Source organism: Canis lupus, chromosome 6 (assembly GCF_048164855.1).
Source record: "Canis lupus baileyi chromosome 6, mCanLup2.hap1, whole genome shotgun sequence".
NCBI classification, from domain to species: Eukaryota; Metazoa; Chordata; class Mammalia; order Carnivora; family Canidae; genus Canis; species Canis lupus.
Genome location: NC_132843.1, coordinates 62,189,670 through 62,207,080, shown reverse-complemented (window position 1 = coordinate 62,207,080; position 17,411 = coordinate 62,189,670). Strand labels below are relative to the sequence as shown.

At 37.2% G+C, this 17,411-nt stretch overlaps 1 protein-coding gene across 3 annotated transcripts in view; it reads left to right on the top strand.

Annotated features, from left to right (window-relative positions):
- HMCN1 (hemicentin 1) overlaps positions 1-11,457 on the top strand; it is a 458,239-nt gene extending 446,782 nt beyond the window's left edge. For all 3 annotated transcript variants that reach the window (XM_072830872.1, XM_072830871.1, XM_072830875.1), the window contains 3 exons: positions 1,654-1,773; positions 8,121-8,247; positions 10,031-11,457. In XM_072830872.1, coding sequence (XP_072686973.1) covers positions 1,654-1,773; positions 8,121-8,247; positions 10,031-10,397 — 614 coding nt within the window. In that variant the 3' untranslated portion in view covers positions 10,398-11,457. The remainder of the gene's footprint in view (positions 1-1,653; positions 1,774-8,120; positions 8,248-10,030) is intronic.
- The last annotated feature ends 5,954 nt before the right edge of the window (positions 11,458-17,411 follow it).

Genomic DNA, 17,411 nt, shown 5'->3' with positions numbered 1-17,411 from the left:
AGGCAGCTACTATTTCAGAGGACCAGTCTTGGAGAATCTGAAGTAAACTTCCATATCTAATCAATTACTGGATGTGTGAGTTTTAGATGGGGGCATTTAGAAATATTTCTTACAATATGATATTTTACAGTGTTCATACTAATAAAGAAATTTACACCAAGGTTGCAGACAGCTTTGGAATTATGTTACGAGCAACTTGTAATAAACACCAAATGCCTTTAATTAACCATCTGGGATAGACAACTTACAAAAGATTCAAATTAACAACACTGTGCAATCTTGTTAGACTTGGGCTAAAGTTTAGCTGTTTAGGGAAACGATTCCAAAGCTTAACAGGAGAAATGAACATTGTGTTGCCTCTGAATGCAGAAATCACACTTGGAGCCACTTTGAAACTCAGACTCTGGGAAGAGTGATACTGACTTCTTGGAGTTCCACATCATTTACATTTCTGTGATTATTTTAGGTGGAAGCAGATTGTAAAGGGAAAAAGTAAAAATAACTCATACAAGTTGTGGAATAAATGCTTTGGTTCACTAAAATGGGGCAAACACAGTAACAAATATTTGATGAGTGTTATCCTTAACAGATTCTGAGCCTTTGCAAGTATATTCTGAACATATGCAAATCATGTACAACAAACACATACTTTTGCTGTGAATCACCTACCAGTTTTCTCCCTGTCTTCTCTTCTCCAGCACTCCTGCTCCCACTTCAAGTTATGTTCTCTCTTCACTATTCCACTGGTTGGTGGAACTAAGAACAAATTCTAACATCAGTCTGAGCAAAACACAACCGGGATAAGAAATCTTTGGTGCCCCAAATCACTTCCCTTGTCCTGAAAGCAAATAGCAATTAGCTTTTAATTACAACCCATTCTCCTCTCCTTTTTATTGCTACTTTCTTAGCTTTGTTTAATAATAGCAGATAGTTAGCTCTTTATTATAAAATGCTTTCCTGAGTATTATGATATATGAACCTTCCAATAAATCTGTGCAATAAAGAAAGCACATCAAGTGAGTCCTTTTGACAAAAGAATTGACTGAGATCTTGAGAAGTAAAGGGGCCTGCCCAAGGTGTCACAACAACTATTAGATATGTGGTTGTAATTGTATGAAGTAATTGTATGAAGTTCATATCACAAAATTAAAAACACCTCCCATACTTGATATCTCTATATGGGAAGGCAATGCATGGATGTTGGGAGCAGGTGGAGGGAGAGAGTTGGCTAAAGTTTAAATAAAATAAAAACTAACATTCCTTGTTCCAATTACCATCAATATAAACTTTGTTTTTCGGGTAAATTCTACTATTCTGTCACGAGTTTAGTATTTTGGTCATATAGGATCTTGTACAAATCTGTTTTGTCTGCCATCCCAGGCTTGTTTATTAACTAGTCTCGAAATTGGCCAGTTTGGGGTTTCAGCTCGTATATAATTACACACAAACAAGATGTTCATATTTTATGAAATAGTACAGTTAACACTGGACTCCATTAAAAACAGATCCTGATAGAAAACAGTTCTAAGCATGTATAAACACAGGAGTGTAAGATCACCAAGAAGATTTTCTATTGTATAGCAACAACTTGTGTATAGTTGGTTCTGTCATAGTTTCTGCCTTTGTTACACACTCTGCTTTCTTTCCACACAGATATTGATGAATGTGAAAATAGAGACATTTGCCAGCATGAGTGTAAAAATACCTTTGGGAGCTATCATTGTATCTGTCCACCTGGCTATCAACTTATGCTCAATGGAAAGACTTGTCAAGGTGAGAAAATGTTGGAATGTTTATTGCTGCAACTTGGCTTAAAACCAACATAAGAGGGCAGCCCGGGTGGCTCAGTGGTTTAGTGCCACCTTCAGTCCAGGGCATGATCCTGGAGACCCGGGATTGAGTCCCACGTCAGGCTCCCTGCATGGAGCCTGCTTCTTCCTCTGCCTGTGTCTCTGCCTCTCTCTCTCTCTCTCTCTCTCTCTCTCTCTTAAAGAAAAGAAAAAAAGAGAAGAAAAAAAAAACCAACATAGGAGAGGGTGGGAAATTAAATGTCTTCTTTTTTTGAATAATTATTCTTCTAGTTGCTTTCTATTCCTTCTAATTCCCATTGGTCATATTTATCTTTAAACGTTGCTTTTGTAAGTAGGAGAACTGGCGAGAAAGCAATTTGGCAGAGGAAAATAGTTGAGAAGCATTTTTGTTGTAGTCTTATAGAAGGAGCAAGAATGCCTAAATCAGTCTTGTCATATATTTTTAAAACTAAGTGGGAATAGACCTCTTTAAATGACTTTTCAAAGTTCAACCAAGATGGAAGAGGAAAGGGGAAGAGAGCTCAGTAAATTTACTCCAGTGTTAGGCATTATTTTATTTTTTGTCTTGGCCAACAGTGGGTAATTGGTTAAATGCTGTATTCTTTGAGTCTGCAAATGATGTAGAACAGTCAGGAGCTAGCTTTGCAAAATGCAAAAGGTTTAAACAAACGAATATTTGTTTGATATCTCTTCCCTTTGATATCATAGTCCAGTGGAAACAGATATGTAAATAAAAGCATAATTTTTTTTAAAAAAAAGCATAATATATAGGGTTAGAGGTGCTATAACAGAGTTTTGGACAATATGTAGTGACAGTAGAAAGAAAAAAAAAGCTATAAATCTCAATATTACCATCTTTACACAAAAACGTGAAAAGGGCAATTTTGCCTTGATGAGGTATATTATGTTGCAATGCATAAGTTAGATCAAAAAAAGAAATAAGAAGGGATCCCTGGGTGGCGCAGCGGTTTAGCATCTGCCTTTGGCCCAGGGCGCGATCCTGGAGACCCGGGATCGAATCCCACGTCGGGGTCCCGGTGCATGGAGCCTGCTTCTCCCTCTGCCTGTGTCTCTGCCTCTCTCTTTCTCTCTGTGTGACTATCATAAAAGAAAAGAAAAGAAAAGAAAAGAAAAGAAAAGAAAAGAAAAGAAAAGAAAAGAAATAAGAACATATATAAATCTTGAAAAATCTAACAAGAAACCCCCTCAATTTTGTGGTCAAAATCAGAGTATTATATAAGTATTAACAAGCCTCTGAATTTTACTCATTTCTGTCATGTACAACCTAGATCCTTTTCTAAAGCATATCAAATAAAATCTCCAACGGAGTGCTTTCTCAGTAGCAATTGAATTTAGATAAAATGTGCCCTCTCTGTGAGATTCACAAAAGACTTGCTAGGATGCAGGTCATGGAAAGGGTATTCCAGGAAGCAAGACCTGGATGGACGATGGGGCCACCAGAGTTCCATGAGCTCTCACCTCTCCCACAACCATTCACCCATTCCCTCCCTGGAAACCCCAACTAGATCATTTGGACTGGAGAAGGAAAGTGAACACCATCATAACCTTCATTCCCAGCCATCTGCACAAATGTTTGTTTTAAGAACTTACCCCATGCAGAACTTCCTACAGAGATTTGAAGTATGAGAATAACATGTTTACGTTATAGTCATATTTTTCTAAAGCAATTATTAACTCATCTTAATCAGCCGTACAGACATGCCAAGGGCAATAATTTGTACCCATTCTACCAATAATAAAATTAATTCTCAGGGCAATTACACAATCATTAATGTTCTAGAACAATCAAGAAAAAGGGTAGGACTTGGTCACAGGTCTCATAACATCTAAAATGGTCCTTTGTCTCTCCTACCATGGCTGTGAACACCAGGGTCATTGTACTGTGGCAGCACAGAGAGGCGAGAGCATTTACACTGTCCACAGTTTATAACTTTCTCCAGGTCATCTCCCTAAGAACCCTCTGAAGAGGTGGCCCAACATTAACTCTACACCTCCTGTGAGTGTGCCAGGAACCAAGAAAGGGAGCATTTGGAACAACCAACTGAATTTAAAAAACCCTTAGCCAGACTTTTAAATGCTATATTATATCATATCTTCGTTGGAGGATTTTTCTTTTTTTCTAAATTGTGCCAGTTTGTTCCTTTAATTGCCCTTGCCACTCACTCAGTTCAAAACATTTTTCAACTTTCAGTTGTGCTTCAGAGAGTGGAAAATAATGTGAACAAATCAGAAACAGGTGTCACTTGAAATGTTTGCAATTCAAATGGGTTACATATTTTTGTGGTTTTAAAAAAGACTTGAGAGAAAACAATTACATCTTTTAAAGCAGTCTTTAATCTGAAGAATAACTTCAAGTCTTTTTATAGCTTTAGAAAGTGTTTCAGGCATTTATAAGAGAGAAAAGGTTGATTTTCATTTACATGTGCGTTTTTGAAGCTTTCTACATTAGTGGTAAAAATGTCAGTGATAAAAAGGAAATAAAAGTGAATTTGACATTGAACAAAGGACAGACACTCTAGTCAAAAATGGAAGCCAGCAGACTACAAAATGAGAGACAAAAAACCTGACCAATCATTATTTGCCCAAGAAGCAGAGAGGAGAAACTAAGAGATCTTTCTGCCAATTTTAAGCCCCACTAATCTAATTCTGAACATGTAGAAACACTATTGGCATTGCAAAAATGAGTGTTTTAATCTATCCAAGTTTTTTTAAAGTAATCCATAATGTTATCAAGAATCTAAATTATTCTCTCTGGAAGACAGATGTTTCAAGTATGTTTTTCCTAAATTATTGTTTAAAGTATCCAGAAGCAGTTGGTTAAATGCATGCATATGTTGTAAAGCTATTGATATAAAAGTGTTTCAGCTCATCTTGGTAATCTTCTCTTGTAGAATATTTAGATTATAAAATACCTATCCTTTAATTTCTACCATAGTAATTTTCTTAAAATATTTAATAAAAACCAGACACCCTTACATTGTCAGATAACAGAAGACAGCATGATTTCTCCATCTTTTCTGGCTTCTCTTCTTAAGACCAGGCAGTAGAATAAATAAATAGAGTGAATGTCTATAGGTTCTTAAGCCTGAGAGGAGAGTTGTAGACAGAAGACAAAGCAAGACCATCTTCCAGAAACTCAAGTACTTAAGAAAGCTTTTCGATAGGAAGTATACATTATCATAGAGCTAAAGGCAAACACTTTAAATATGAGATTTTGATATATTTTTGTAGATTCATGTTCAGCCATTGGAAATCTGTAATATAGATACTCTTACTATACCCACAGGCATGTGTCCAGATTCTGGTCTCATGCCACCATTTCCATGGGCCCCTGCAGCCCACTGGCCTCCATGTGCCTGAAGGAATTCACCATAAAAATTAGAGCTAAAATGAAATGTGATGGATGAGTGTGAAAGGAATGTTTTTTTTTTACTGAGAAAAAAAACATTAGGCCAATTGAATGTCTTTCACATTTTCCTAAAGGGCTTTTCACTTCATTCTTAGACAATATCATTTTGCCAAGGAGATAACACCCTTCCGACAGACAAAAGCATAATTACAAATGAGTTCACAGAGACAATAAGCAAGATTTAACTGAAATATAAATTTGTTTCACACTGTGTTGTATTCCTGTAGGAAAACTAGTCCTAATATAAAACTGGTCATAGAAAGCACATTATGTTATTGTCAATACATCTGAGTAATTGAAAAGTCAAGTGATTTACTCCATATCACCCTCCCTCAATGTCTTTTTACTTTGTGTAAACTATTATTAGCAAGTTTAAATAATTACACTGTTTGTCACTTCCTTAGAAAACAGAATATAAAAAAAAAAAAAAGAAAACAGAATATATTTGGAACAAAATCTAAAATGCTCATTTTTGAGACAGAAATGGTAAACCAGAAATAAAATTTAGCATTTATAGTCCATCGTTAATATGCTGTCTCTTGAAACCTCACTCCTTTCTCTTTTTTTGATAGCAGTTTTTCAAGTTATTTAAGAACTCACAAAAGAACTTACAACTTTAACACAAATCTAACATACATACCATTTAGCAGATGCCAAATCACTTACTACTATGAAATGATACAATAGTTTCACATGCCCACTGGTGTCTGCACCAATTCCATGATGGAAGTACACTTGACCTTTAGGTCCTACCTCTGCAGAAAACTAATTTGGGCCCAATTAATTGTAATGTTCCCTCCTGTACATCAGGATCTATGTTTATTCACACAGTAAAGAAGGAGGAGTATTACAAGTACCTACATGCAGCCAATTAACTTAAGACTCTATCTAAAATAAGTAGTCTTCAAATTTTTGGTTGCCTACTCCAAAAAAAATTGAAAACTTTATACTTCGTACTTTTTAAAGCCGACTTCTAAAATTTCTTATCATATCTAAATTGTTGTAAAGAATGTGGATTCTGGCTTTGATGTACATGTGCTTTAAATATTCTGGATTCTGGATTCTGGCTTTGATGTACATGTGCTTTAAATATATTTTCATCAATATTTTGGACCTATAGATAACCCGGTTAATGAGGAATGATTATTATATAATTTTAAGGCCTGTAGTCATTGTTAAACCAACCAGCATGACTGTCAGAAAAAAAAGTCTTAAGGTTATTTTTCTGTTCAAGTAAAAGTCTTAGTAGGTGTTCACATGACAACTAGCTCAATTCTGAAATCTAATTTAAAATAGAGAGCTCAGACCATTGGTTTGTAGCTACGATGAAATAAGGCCTGCCACCATCAGTATGAATAACCAGTTTTCTCACCCTTCACATGTGCCTTGAAGCATTTTGCATCTGGTATCATAAACAGACTAGGGGTTCATGGAGACCCTTTTTTTTTGTAAAGCAGAAGGATATAAAATGGGAATGGGGACAGGAAGTTCTCAGGCAGAATGCTTTTAGGAAGGAGAACTTAGGGGGCATAAGTTTCTGAATGGAAATAATTCCCTGATCTATTTGCCTGCTCTCATACTGCAGGAAAGCTTCCATGCACTATCAGGGGAATGCAGGTACCACAGTTGGAAACGATTGCTCTAAAATATGGTTCTTAACATTAGGATCTCAAAATCCCTTAAAAATTTTGTAGAACTCTGTGGATACTCTTTCCAAAAAATCCATCAATCTCAATGTTGTACTCTCTGTCTCTATCCCTGTCTGTGTCTCTCTCACACATACTCATATGTCCACACACAAAAAGATTTTCATTTACAAATGCCCTGGTGTTCAGAATATGGACCCTAAGTTAAACTCAAAAACATTCATTTTGGGCAGCCCCGGTTGCTCAGTGGTTTAGCGCCACCTTTGACCCAGGGCGTGATCCTGGAGACCAGGGATTGAGTCCCACATCAAGCTCCCTGCATGGAGCCTGCTTCTCCCTCTGCCTGTGTCCCTGCCTTTCTCTCTCTCTCTCTCTCTCTCTCTCTCTCTCTCTCTTTCTCTCTCTCTCTCTCTCTCTGTCTCTCTCATGAATAAAGCTCAAGAAAGTTTCCTTTAGGTCCATCTTGATGTTTCTTAATTAATAGTGATTTAAGTGTGTTTTAACAACTTTGTATAGAAAAAACAAAATAGTATTTGATTTGTGTGTTTCCCCACTACCCAAAGGGGAGCTATTACCCTAGAAAGGGCACCCCACCCCCATAACACCTGAGGATGGATTCTCCACAGTTCAGATTAGATTCAACTTGGATTGTGGTTCTTGGGTCATTCATTTGATCCTGAGGGATTTTTTTCTAAATTCTGTCTCTCTCCACAAGACCAGACTGACCTGAATTTATAACTTGACTCCTTCAATTTCTACTACCCTACCTCCCATTCAACATTTTGAACTTCTAAAACAAAATACCAGGAAGGATCATTCACATTTTAAAGAGGTTCTTCCTTTACAGAAAGGCTCATAAGTGTCCTTTAAATTTTTAGCTTGTTTCTCATGAATTTAAAGTATTATTTGCTTTACAAAACTCAAATGCACTCTATTTTCCAAATATAAAAGGCACCAGACTTGCTATATATTTAATAGCCCCCCTTCTAAAAGCTCAAATAGCTTTTATTTTTCGATATCCTTTCACAAGTGTTAAAAATTATCCTTAAAGCAGTATGGGAAATAGCACACCAGGTATCAGGATCCTCATGTTGTGGTTGAAGAAGCTTAGGTATGGTTACCGAATTCATTCGTGGGGATTTGCCATTCTGGTCAAATACCCACAACACCTAACCTTATGTCTTGCTCAGACTTGAGTTGCTGATGCTGCGTGTTCCTTTGTGCTGTTGCTAGATGTTGATGAGTGTCTGGAGCAGAGTGTGCGCTGTGGGCCCAATCGCATGTGCTTCAACATGAGAGGAAGCTACCAGTGCATTGATACACCCTGTCCACCCAACTACCAACGGGATCCTGTTTCAGGGTATGTCTTCCCTTCTCTTCTCAAAAATATTTTTGAAAAGCCTTCTCTCCTCCACCAATATACCATGTCTACAGTTGTATATAACTCATAGGAAGTCAATAACCCCAGGGGTATATGGAGTTACAGTGTGTTCCTTCCTCAATGAATGGGTATGAAATGAGCTCATCCTGCAGCAGCCACTGTAGCCTAAACGATCACTGTTGGCTGCCAAAGTCTTCCCGGAGTGTCTCCCCAGTATGTAATCCACCATGCCACATTGAGAACTCTGCCTCAGCAGTGAGCATTTTATGGGGTGATAGAACCTGACCTCCTTCGACATTTCCTAGTTTCTGTTTTTGTTGCCTCTGGGTTTAAAGGGCTCTCAGCACTTAGAGAATTCCAGGAAGTACCCTGGCTGTAATTGTGATGACTCACCAGGACTCCATGAGAGAATGGAGATGAGCAAGGATGAGTCAACAGTCTGTCTGCTTGTATATGGTCTTGCTTACATTCTCTGCTGTCTGAAACACTATCTTTTCTGGGTTCCAAATAAACTACTCTTCTATTTTCTCCCTCTTCTTACAAAAATGGCATACTCTGTTCAAGTACCAAGTCAACAGGTGTGCTTGAAAACAGAGATAATGGTCATCATGAATAGGACCTGCTAATAAGAAAGTGGTTCTGAAACCCAAAGCTGGTTGGAGTTCACACTTTGTTTTTCTTCTCGGCAGTGACTACCAAATTACTGTAACATGATCAAGTGTGGAGTGCCTCAGATCCAGCAAAAACCTATTCAGAATTGCTTTAGGGGGAATAGGAAGGGAATAGGAAGGGGAGGGAGAAGATTAAAAATATTGACATAAGAAATATCCCAAAAATACTATGACTGAAGAATCCATATCTTCAGAAAAATGGTCCTTTGAATATTTTTTTTTAATTTTATTCTCCATTGCCAGTGATCTCTGGCAGAGAGTTTAAAAGTCATGATGTGGGTAGCGGGGGTGGCTCAGCGGTTTAACGTACCCTTCAGTCCAGGGTGTGATCCTGGAGACCCCAGATCGAGTCCCATGTCCGGCTCCCTGCGTGGAGCCTGCTTCTCCCTCTGCCTGTGTCTCTGCCTCTGTGTGTCTCTCATGAATAAATAAATAAAATCTTAAAAATAAATAAATAAATAAATAGATAGATAAATAAATGTAAATGAAAGTCTTGATGCCTCAAAAACAGCTAGTGTGGGCTCTGAAAAAAAAGAAAATATTTTATTTTTAATCTAAAGTAATGTGGAAAACAAATACCAAAGGAAGAGCATTCTTCCCCCCCCCCCCGCCCCGAGGAATCTTCATTAACTGACCTTTTATTATTTTTAGGAAAATAAACCAAATATCAATGAATTCTACTTGAGCTATCAGCCTTAGGATTGATGTTACAATTTAAAAATATCTGTGTTCCTCTCTTTAAAAACTACTTGTTTCCAGTAGATGTATAGATGCTTCTATTTCCCAAACGAGCTTTTCATTGTAAAGACACTCTTGTAGTACTCATACTTACTGCAGTGGTTCAGAAACTTCTGATTTTAATGAAAATGAGAAATAGATACTTGACTCTAGACCAGCATACTGTCATAGGCATCTGGCATCTGGTTTGAGTTAGTGACATAGAACATGGGGTGGGCTTATTGCTCTTGCAGTCAGACTGTCTACTGCCTGGAATGCCTACAAGTTGTCATGGATCATGGTCATCTGCCTCATGCCCTCTCCTCCTTCCAAGCCAGATAACAATATGCACTTCATGTGTTTTCTGTCTTTAGGTTCTGTCTCAAGAACTGTCCACCCAATGATTTGGAATGTGCTTTGAGCCCATATGCCTTGGAATACAAACTTGTCTCCCTCCCATTTGGAATAGCCGCCAATCAAGATTTAATCCGGCTGGTAGCATACACGCAGGATGGAGTGATGCATCCCAGGACAACTTTCCTCATGGTAGATGAGGAACAGAATGTTCCTTTTGCCTTAAGGGATGAAAACCTGAAAGGAGTGGTATACACAACACGACCATTGCGAGAACCAGACACCTACCGCATGAGGGTTCGAGCCGCCTCCTACAGTGCCAATGGGACCATTGAATATCAGACCACATTCATAGTTTATATAGCTGTGTCTGCCTATCCATACTAAGAAGCTCGCCAGAGCCTAATCCACATATTTAAACTGCATTAATCATGGGAATCAAGTCCCCTTCCAGATTACCATCTCCTGAACAGGAGCCAATCTTGGCAACTTGAAAATGGTGCTATGCTCTGTTTTGTGTGCCTTCCTTGGTACTGCTGAGGTATTTTCATGATCCCACCATGGTCATGTCTTTTGGTAAGGTCTAGAAAAGTCCCTTATTATTCTCTTTATTTATTACACTGGAGCAGTTACTTTCCAAAGATTATTCTGAACATCAAGAGGACATATCAGTGATGTTTTATAGTAGCATAGTAGCTAAGATCATTTTCCTTTAAAAAAAAAAAAAAAAACGAAAACAGAAATAATTCACTCGAAGCCAAGTGGATTTTTGAGCATTTGGCCATTTTTTAGAATAATAAAACTGATTGCTATATATTTTGATCAAAGCTTATTAAGTAACTTATGAGGATACTTTTTTAAGTATTGATATTTTAAAATGGGACTTTTACACTTATTTTCATCTTAAGAGAAAAAAGAAACAGCACTCATTTTGAAATATAGCGTGGCTTCTAGAATGTTTCTTTGATACCAAATAGTGTTCTCACTGACTAAACATCCAAAATAAGGATATTATTTTCAGTGATTTTGTGAAGTGAGCTGAACCACTTATGATAATAGAAACTTATACTACTTTGTCCTCAGATGATTGTTCATAGCATGGATCTTTGATATAATCTTCCTTTCAGTTAGCTCCATAACTTTACATTCCAGCATTGTATTTTCCTGTCAGTTGAAAACAACCGTTACAAATACCAAGGGGACAGTTTTCTTTGTTTTCTTAAAAATCATATATGTTCAAATTAACATAAATGTCGACGTCAATACACTGTACATGGTGGTAACAGACTCTGGAAGCAATTGCCAAGATGTATTCTATTTTTATGAAATGTATATATATTACCTTGGCGTATTTTCTATATAATATCTTGATGGACTATTTTATAAAACAAAAAACAATGTTACAGTAAAACCAGCCTAAATAAAATTTTCACATCCCTTTTCTTAACCTTTTTGAAAACTTAGAATTTGTTTCCTTACAGCTATCCTAGGTGTTAAAGTTTATATTCACATACATGCTCCTATGTGTATGTCATACATACCCTGACAGAAACAGACTTTAAATGGATCCTCTGAATTAGATCTGAGTTAAGTTTAATTAGTTCTGTGATATAGTCAGATTTAATGGTACTAATAACCTGTCTCGAGTGGTAAAATGAACTCTGGTTGTTCTTGGGATGAAGTGCCAAAATAATGCTTACATTCTCACCAGTAGGCATTTCTAATCAAGAAATGGTTGCTTGTTGGGCAGCTCCGGTGGCGCAGCGGTTTAGCGCTACCTGCAGCCTGGAGTGTGATCCTGGAGACCCGGGATCAAGTCCCACATCAGGCTGATCAAGTCCCACGTTGGGCTCCCTGCATAGAGCCTGCTTCTCTCTCTGCCTGTGTCTCTGCCTCTCTCTCCCTCTCTCTCTCTCTCTCTCTCTCTCTCTGAATAAATAAATAAACTCAAAAAAAAAAAAAAGAAATGGTTGCTTGCTTGAAAGTACACTGAAGAACATGAGGAAAGAAAATAATGAGTTGAGGGCTTTAAATTCTTAACTGAAGTTCTGCAAAAAGGATATGAAGTTGAATGTTGATCTGAAGGAAACCTTTATTTCCTAGAACTGCCAAGCCAAATTTTTTGAAAATCAAACCAAAGGCCTAATTCTGACAATGAATAGATTACAGTACAAATTTAGTTCCTAATCTCACAGGTTCTCTGGTGTTAAAGTTAGAGCACTGATTGAAAAGGAAAAATGATTTTTAAAAAATGAAAAGGAAATACGATAACGAGAGTCTGGGTGGCTCAGTTGGTTAAGCGTCTGCCTTTAACTCAGCTCATGATCCAGGCCCTGCATCAGGCTCCCTGCTCAGCGGGAAGTCTGCTTCTCCCTGCTTGTGCATGTGCTTGCTCTCTCTCTCTTCCTGTCAAATAAATAAATAAAATCGGAAGGAAGGAAGGAAGGAAGGAAGGAAGGAAGGAAGGAAGGAAGGAAGGAAGGAAGGAAGGGAGGAAAGGAAAGGAAAGGAAAGGAAAGGAAAGGAAAGGAAAGGAAAGGAAAGGAAAGGAAAGGAAAGGAAAGGAAAGGAAAGGAAAGGAAAGGAAAGGAAAGGAAAGGAAAGGAGGAAGGAAAGGAAGGAAGGAAAGGAAGGAAGGGAGGGAGGGAAGGAAAGGAAGGAAGGAGAAGGAAGGAAAGAAAGGAAGGAAGGAAAGGAAGGAAGGAAGGAAGGAAGGAAAGGAAGGAAAGGAAGTATGACCCCACAACTTGGAATAAAGACATAGGAGCAGATTTTGACGAAGCTGGAAACCTTGAACTCCAAATATGATGTGTCTTCTCTGCCAACAGAAACAACCCTTCTTCTCTGTCTAAGGAAGTTAGTCTTCTTTGTCTAAACAACCTGTAATGGCCTTTTCTGAAACCCTTAAAAGAGACTCTGAGCTTTCTCAGGACCAACCCTTCTCAATTTTTGCTGCTTCTAGGCCTACAACCAGATTTATGTCTTTAGAATTCAATAACAAAACCAAAAAAAAAAAAAAAAAGCTTGTATTTTAGAGTGTTTTTCAATAATTCATATATACTATATTTTTAAAGTAACCATCTACAACAAATTTTTTAAAATCTGGTCCCTTAACCACAGATAGTCTGAGAAGCACTGCACAATACCAAAACAAAAATTATAACCATTTTTGCAGATAAGGATGCTGAAGTTCAAAGAAATTAACTTCCTGCAGAGTCACATCACTGGTAGGGAACGGAGAGCTAGGGTTTGAATCCAGGTCCACTAACTACAAAGCTATACCACTTGTCAATATTTTGAGTAAGGAAACCCCTCTCAGCTTCTTCAGAGACATTTGCTTACATCCAAGCATTATAATTGCAATGTGAATGTGAACCACAGATTCCTGGGTTGCTGCTTTGACAAAGTATCTTCACATCTACCACTAAATTGGGACCTCATCTCTGGATGTTAGTGTAGCTGCAGTTATCACTCATCCTTGAAAATCATCAATGGGAAACCAGCTATTAGCATTATAGGGTTCTGACTTGATATTTAAGTAATATTAGTTGACCTTCCACCATGAACCAGAAAGAATGAAATTTGATGCCACTTTAAAAATTCACTCTACCTTTCCTGTCCTGGAGGTTGAGGTTTTAAAATCATGATTAGGTCAACTAAAATTAAAAGGACTGAAAATTTAACCGGTTATCTGGAAGTTCTCAAGAACTGAAATGTTTTTGTTCTCAACAAAAGATCACTAGAGGTGAGCCCAAATCTCCCCACAATTAGACTTCAACTTACCTTCACAACGTTCATTTTCTAGTTCTTCCCTTGCACGTGCTGTTTGCATGTGATGGTGCTACACACTTCTGACGAGCCAGTAAGTTTCTTCTATTTTCACTTATCAGCATGCTGTCCTTTCCAACTCCATGTACTCTACCCTGACCCAGCTGTAAGGCTCTGTTTAATGCCTAATCCTCCATCTAGTCTTTCCTGACCCTTTAAACAAAACACCTAAAAGAGCTCTCTTCTGTATCTGAACTCACACATCTTTCTGTGTACCTTTATTGTGTCACTTCTAACCTTGTTCTTTGTATTATAGTTGCTTGTCATTTGCATTCTCTTGTCTACTAGACAGCAATAGAAGGCAACCTTCAGAATGGGAGAAGGTATTTGTAAATGACATATCTAATAAAGAATTAGTATCCAAAATACATAAAGAACTTATCAAATTCAACATCCAAAAAACAAGTAATCCAGTCAAGAAATGGGCAGAAGACATGAATAGATATTTTTCAAAGACATCCAGAGGGCTAACAGACACATGAAAAGATGCTCAACATCACTCATCATCAGAGAAATACAAATCAAAACTACAGTGAGGTTTCACCTCACACCTGTCAGAATGGCTACAATTAATGACAGAGGAAACAACAGGTGTTGCCAAGGATGTGAAGAAAAGGGATCTCTCTTATCCTGTTGGGGGGAATGCAGACTGGTGCAGCCACTCTGGAGGAGAGTATGAAGGTTCCTCAAGTTAGAAATAGAACTACCCTAGGGACGCCTGGGTAGCTCAGCGGTTTAGGGCCTGCCTTTGACCTAGGGCGTGATCCGGGAGTCCTGGGATCAAGTCCTGTGTCAGGCTCCCTGCATGGAGCCTGCTTCTCCCTCTGCCTGTGTCTCTCATGAATAAATAAATAAATAAAATCTTTAAAAAAAAAAAAAAATAGAACTGCCCCATGATCCAGGAATTCACTACTAGGTATTTACCTGAAGGATACAAAAAACTGATTTGAAGGGACACATTCACCCTGATGTTTATAGCAGCATTATATATATATATTAACATACATATATATAATAAGATATTAGCCATCAAAAAGAATGAAATCTTGCCATTTGAAATGACATAGATGGAGCTAGAGTGTATTATGCTACGTGAAATAAGTCAGTCAGAGAAAGACAAAAACCATATGATTTCACTCATGTGGAATTTAAGAAACAAAACAAATGAACATGGGTGGGGGGGCGGGGAAAGAAAGGCAAACCAAACTGTGTGGAGGTTCCTCAAAGAGTTAAAAATAGACCTGCCCTACGACCCAGCAATTGCACTATTGGGGATTTACCCCAAAGATACAAATGCAATGAAATGCCGGGACACCTGCACCCCGATGTTTATAGCAGCAATGGCCACAATAGTCAAACTGTGGAAGGAGCCTCGGTGTCCATCGAAAGATGAATGGATAAAGAAGATGTGGTTTATGTATACAGTGGAATATTACTCAGCTATTAGAAATGACAAATACCCACCATTTGCTTCAACGTGGATGGAACTGGAGGGTATTATGCTGAGTGAAGTAAGACAGTCGGAGAAGGACAAACATTATATGTTCTCATTCATTTGGGGAATATAAATAATAGTGAAAGGGAATATAAGGGAAGGGAGAAGAAATGTGTGGGAAATATCAGAAAGGGAGACAGAACGTAAAGACTGCTAACTCTGGGAAACGAACTAGGGGTGGTAGAAGGGGAGGAGGGCGGGGGGTGGGAGTGAATGGGTGACGGGCACTGGGGGTTATTCTGTATGTTAGTAAATTGAACACCAATAAAAAATAAATAAAAAAAAAAAAAGAAAGGCAAACCAAGAAACAGACTCAACTATAGAGAACAAACTAAGGGTTTGGAGGGGAGGTGATGGGGATGAAGGAGGGCACTTGTGAGGAGCACTGGGTGTTGTATGTAAGTGACAAATCACTAGATTCTACTCCTGATACAAATATAATACGGAGTAACTAGAATTTAAGTAAAAACTTGAAACAAAAATAAATAATTTTAAATTTTCTAAAAAAGCAGCAGCTTTGGATCTGAGTCATCTCTTAATCCTGCACTGCTCTTAGCACAGCAATATAATTAATATGTGTCCCACACACTATATACAAGGATGACTGATAGATTGGCTCAATTTATATAAAAGAGGCCCAAGGTTTATAATTAAATTCAAGGCTATCCATAGAAATCATTCATTTATTTATTTATTCAAAAGGTATATGTCAAATGCTTATTATGTACTGGGCTTACTGATAAACATGAAGAATACAAAAAATTCAAAGATACATATAGCCCAGTAAGAATTCATATGTAAAAATGAACTATATTTCAATATAATTACAGCAAAAGTCTGCTCAAAGTGCAATCGACCAGTCATTTATTTTCTGTCTCTATAGATTGACCTTTTCTAGATGATTTATATAAATGGAATTATATAATATGTGGTCCTTTACATTTGGCTCTTTCCACTTAGCATAATCTTCTTTGAGGTTCATCCATATTATCAGTATTTCATTCCTCTTTATTGCTGAATAGTATTCCATTGTGTGAATGCACCACTTTTAAACTGATCTATTCCTCAGTTTCCAGCTTGGGACTATTATGAATCATAATGCTGTGAGAATTTACATGTGTGGACATAGGCTTTAATTTCCCTTGCATAGATTCCCAAGAACCTAGGAATTTTACACTTAGGTATCTATTCAAGAGGTGCCCACATTAAAGACTTAAATGTAAATTTAAGTTTAAATTTGAAAGAAATTGTCAGACTATTTTTCAAAGCGATTGTACCATTTATATTCTTGTTAGTAATCTATGAGGATTCTAGTTTCTCCATCTCCTCACCAACACACATTATTTTCTATTCTAGTGAGCATTCTAGTTTGCATTTCCCTACTGACTGGTGATGTTGAGCATATTTTTTTTCATGAGCTCATTGGCCATTTGGATATATTTTTTGGCAAGATATCTATCCAAATGTGTTACCCATTTTGAATTGGTTATTTGACTTATTATTATTGTGTTGTAAGAGTTTTTATATGTTCTAGATATAAATTCTTAATCAGATACCTGATTTGCAAATATTTTTCCCACTCAGTGGCTTATCTTTTCATTTTCTTTTGAAATGCAAAAATTTTGACTTTCATTAAGCCCAGTTTATCAATTTTTTAATGGATTATGCATTTGTGTTTTAGCTAAGAAGTGTTTGTCTCCCTTAAGGTTTTCTCCTCTATTCTTCTAAATGCTTTAGCACTTTAGCTCTTCTGCTTAGATTTATGATACATTGATTTAAATTTTGTGTATGAAAGGAGAGAAAGGTCTAAATTCATTGTATTGCCTATGGATATCAAGTTGTCCTAGTATCAGTTTTGAAAAGGCTTAACTTATTGAATTGTCTTGGCACTGTTGTCAAAAATCAATTGACTAAAAAGTGATTACTATCACTTTATAGTAAGTTTTTTAAACTAGAAATGAAAGTCCTCTATTTTTTTTTCCTTTTCAGGATTATTTTGACTATATTGGGTTTCTTACATTTCTACATAAATTTCAGGATCCACTTGTCAATTTCTGCAAAAAATGCCTTAGGATTTT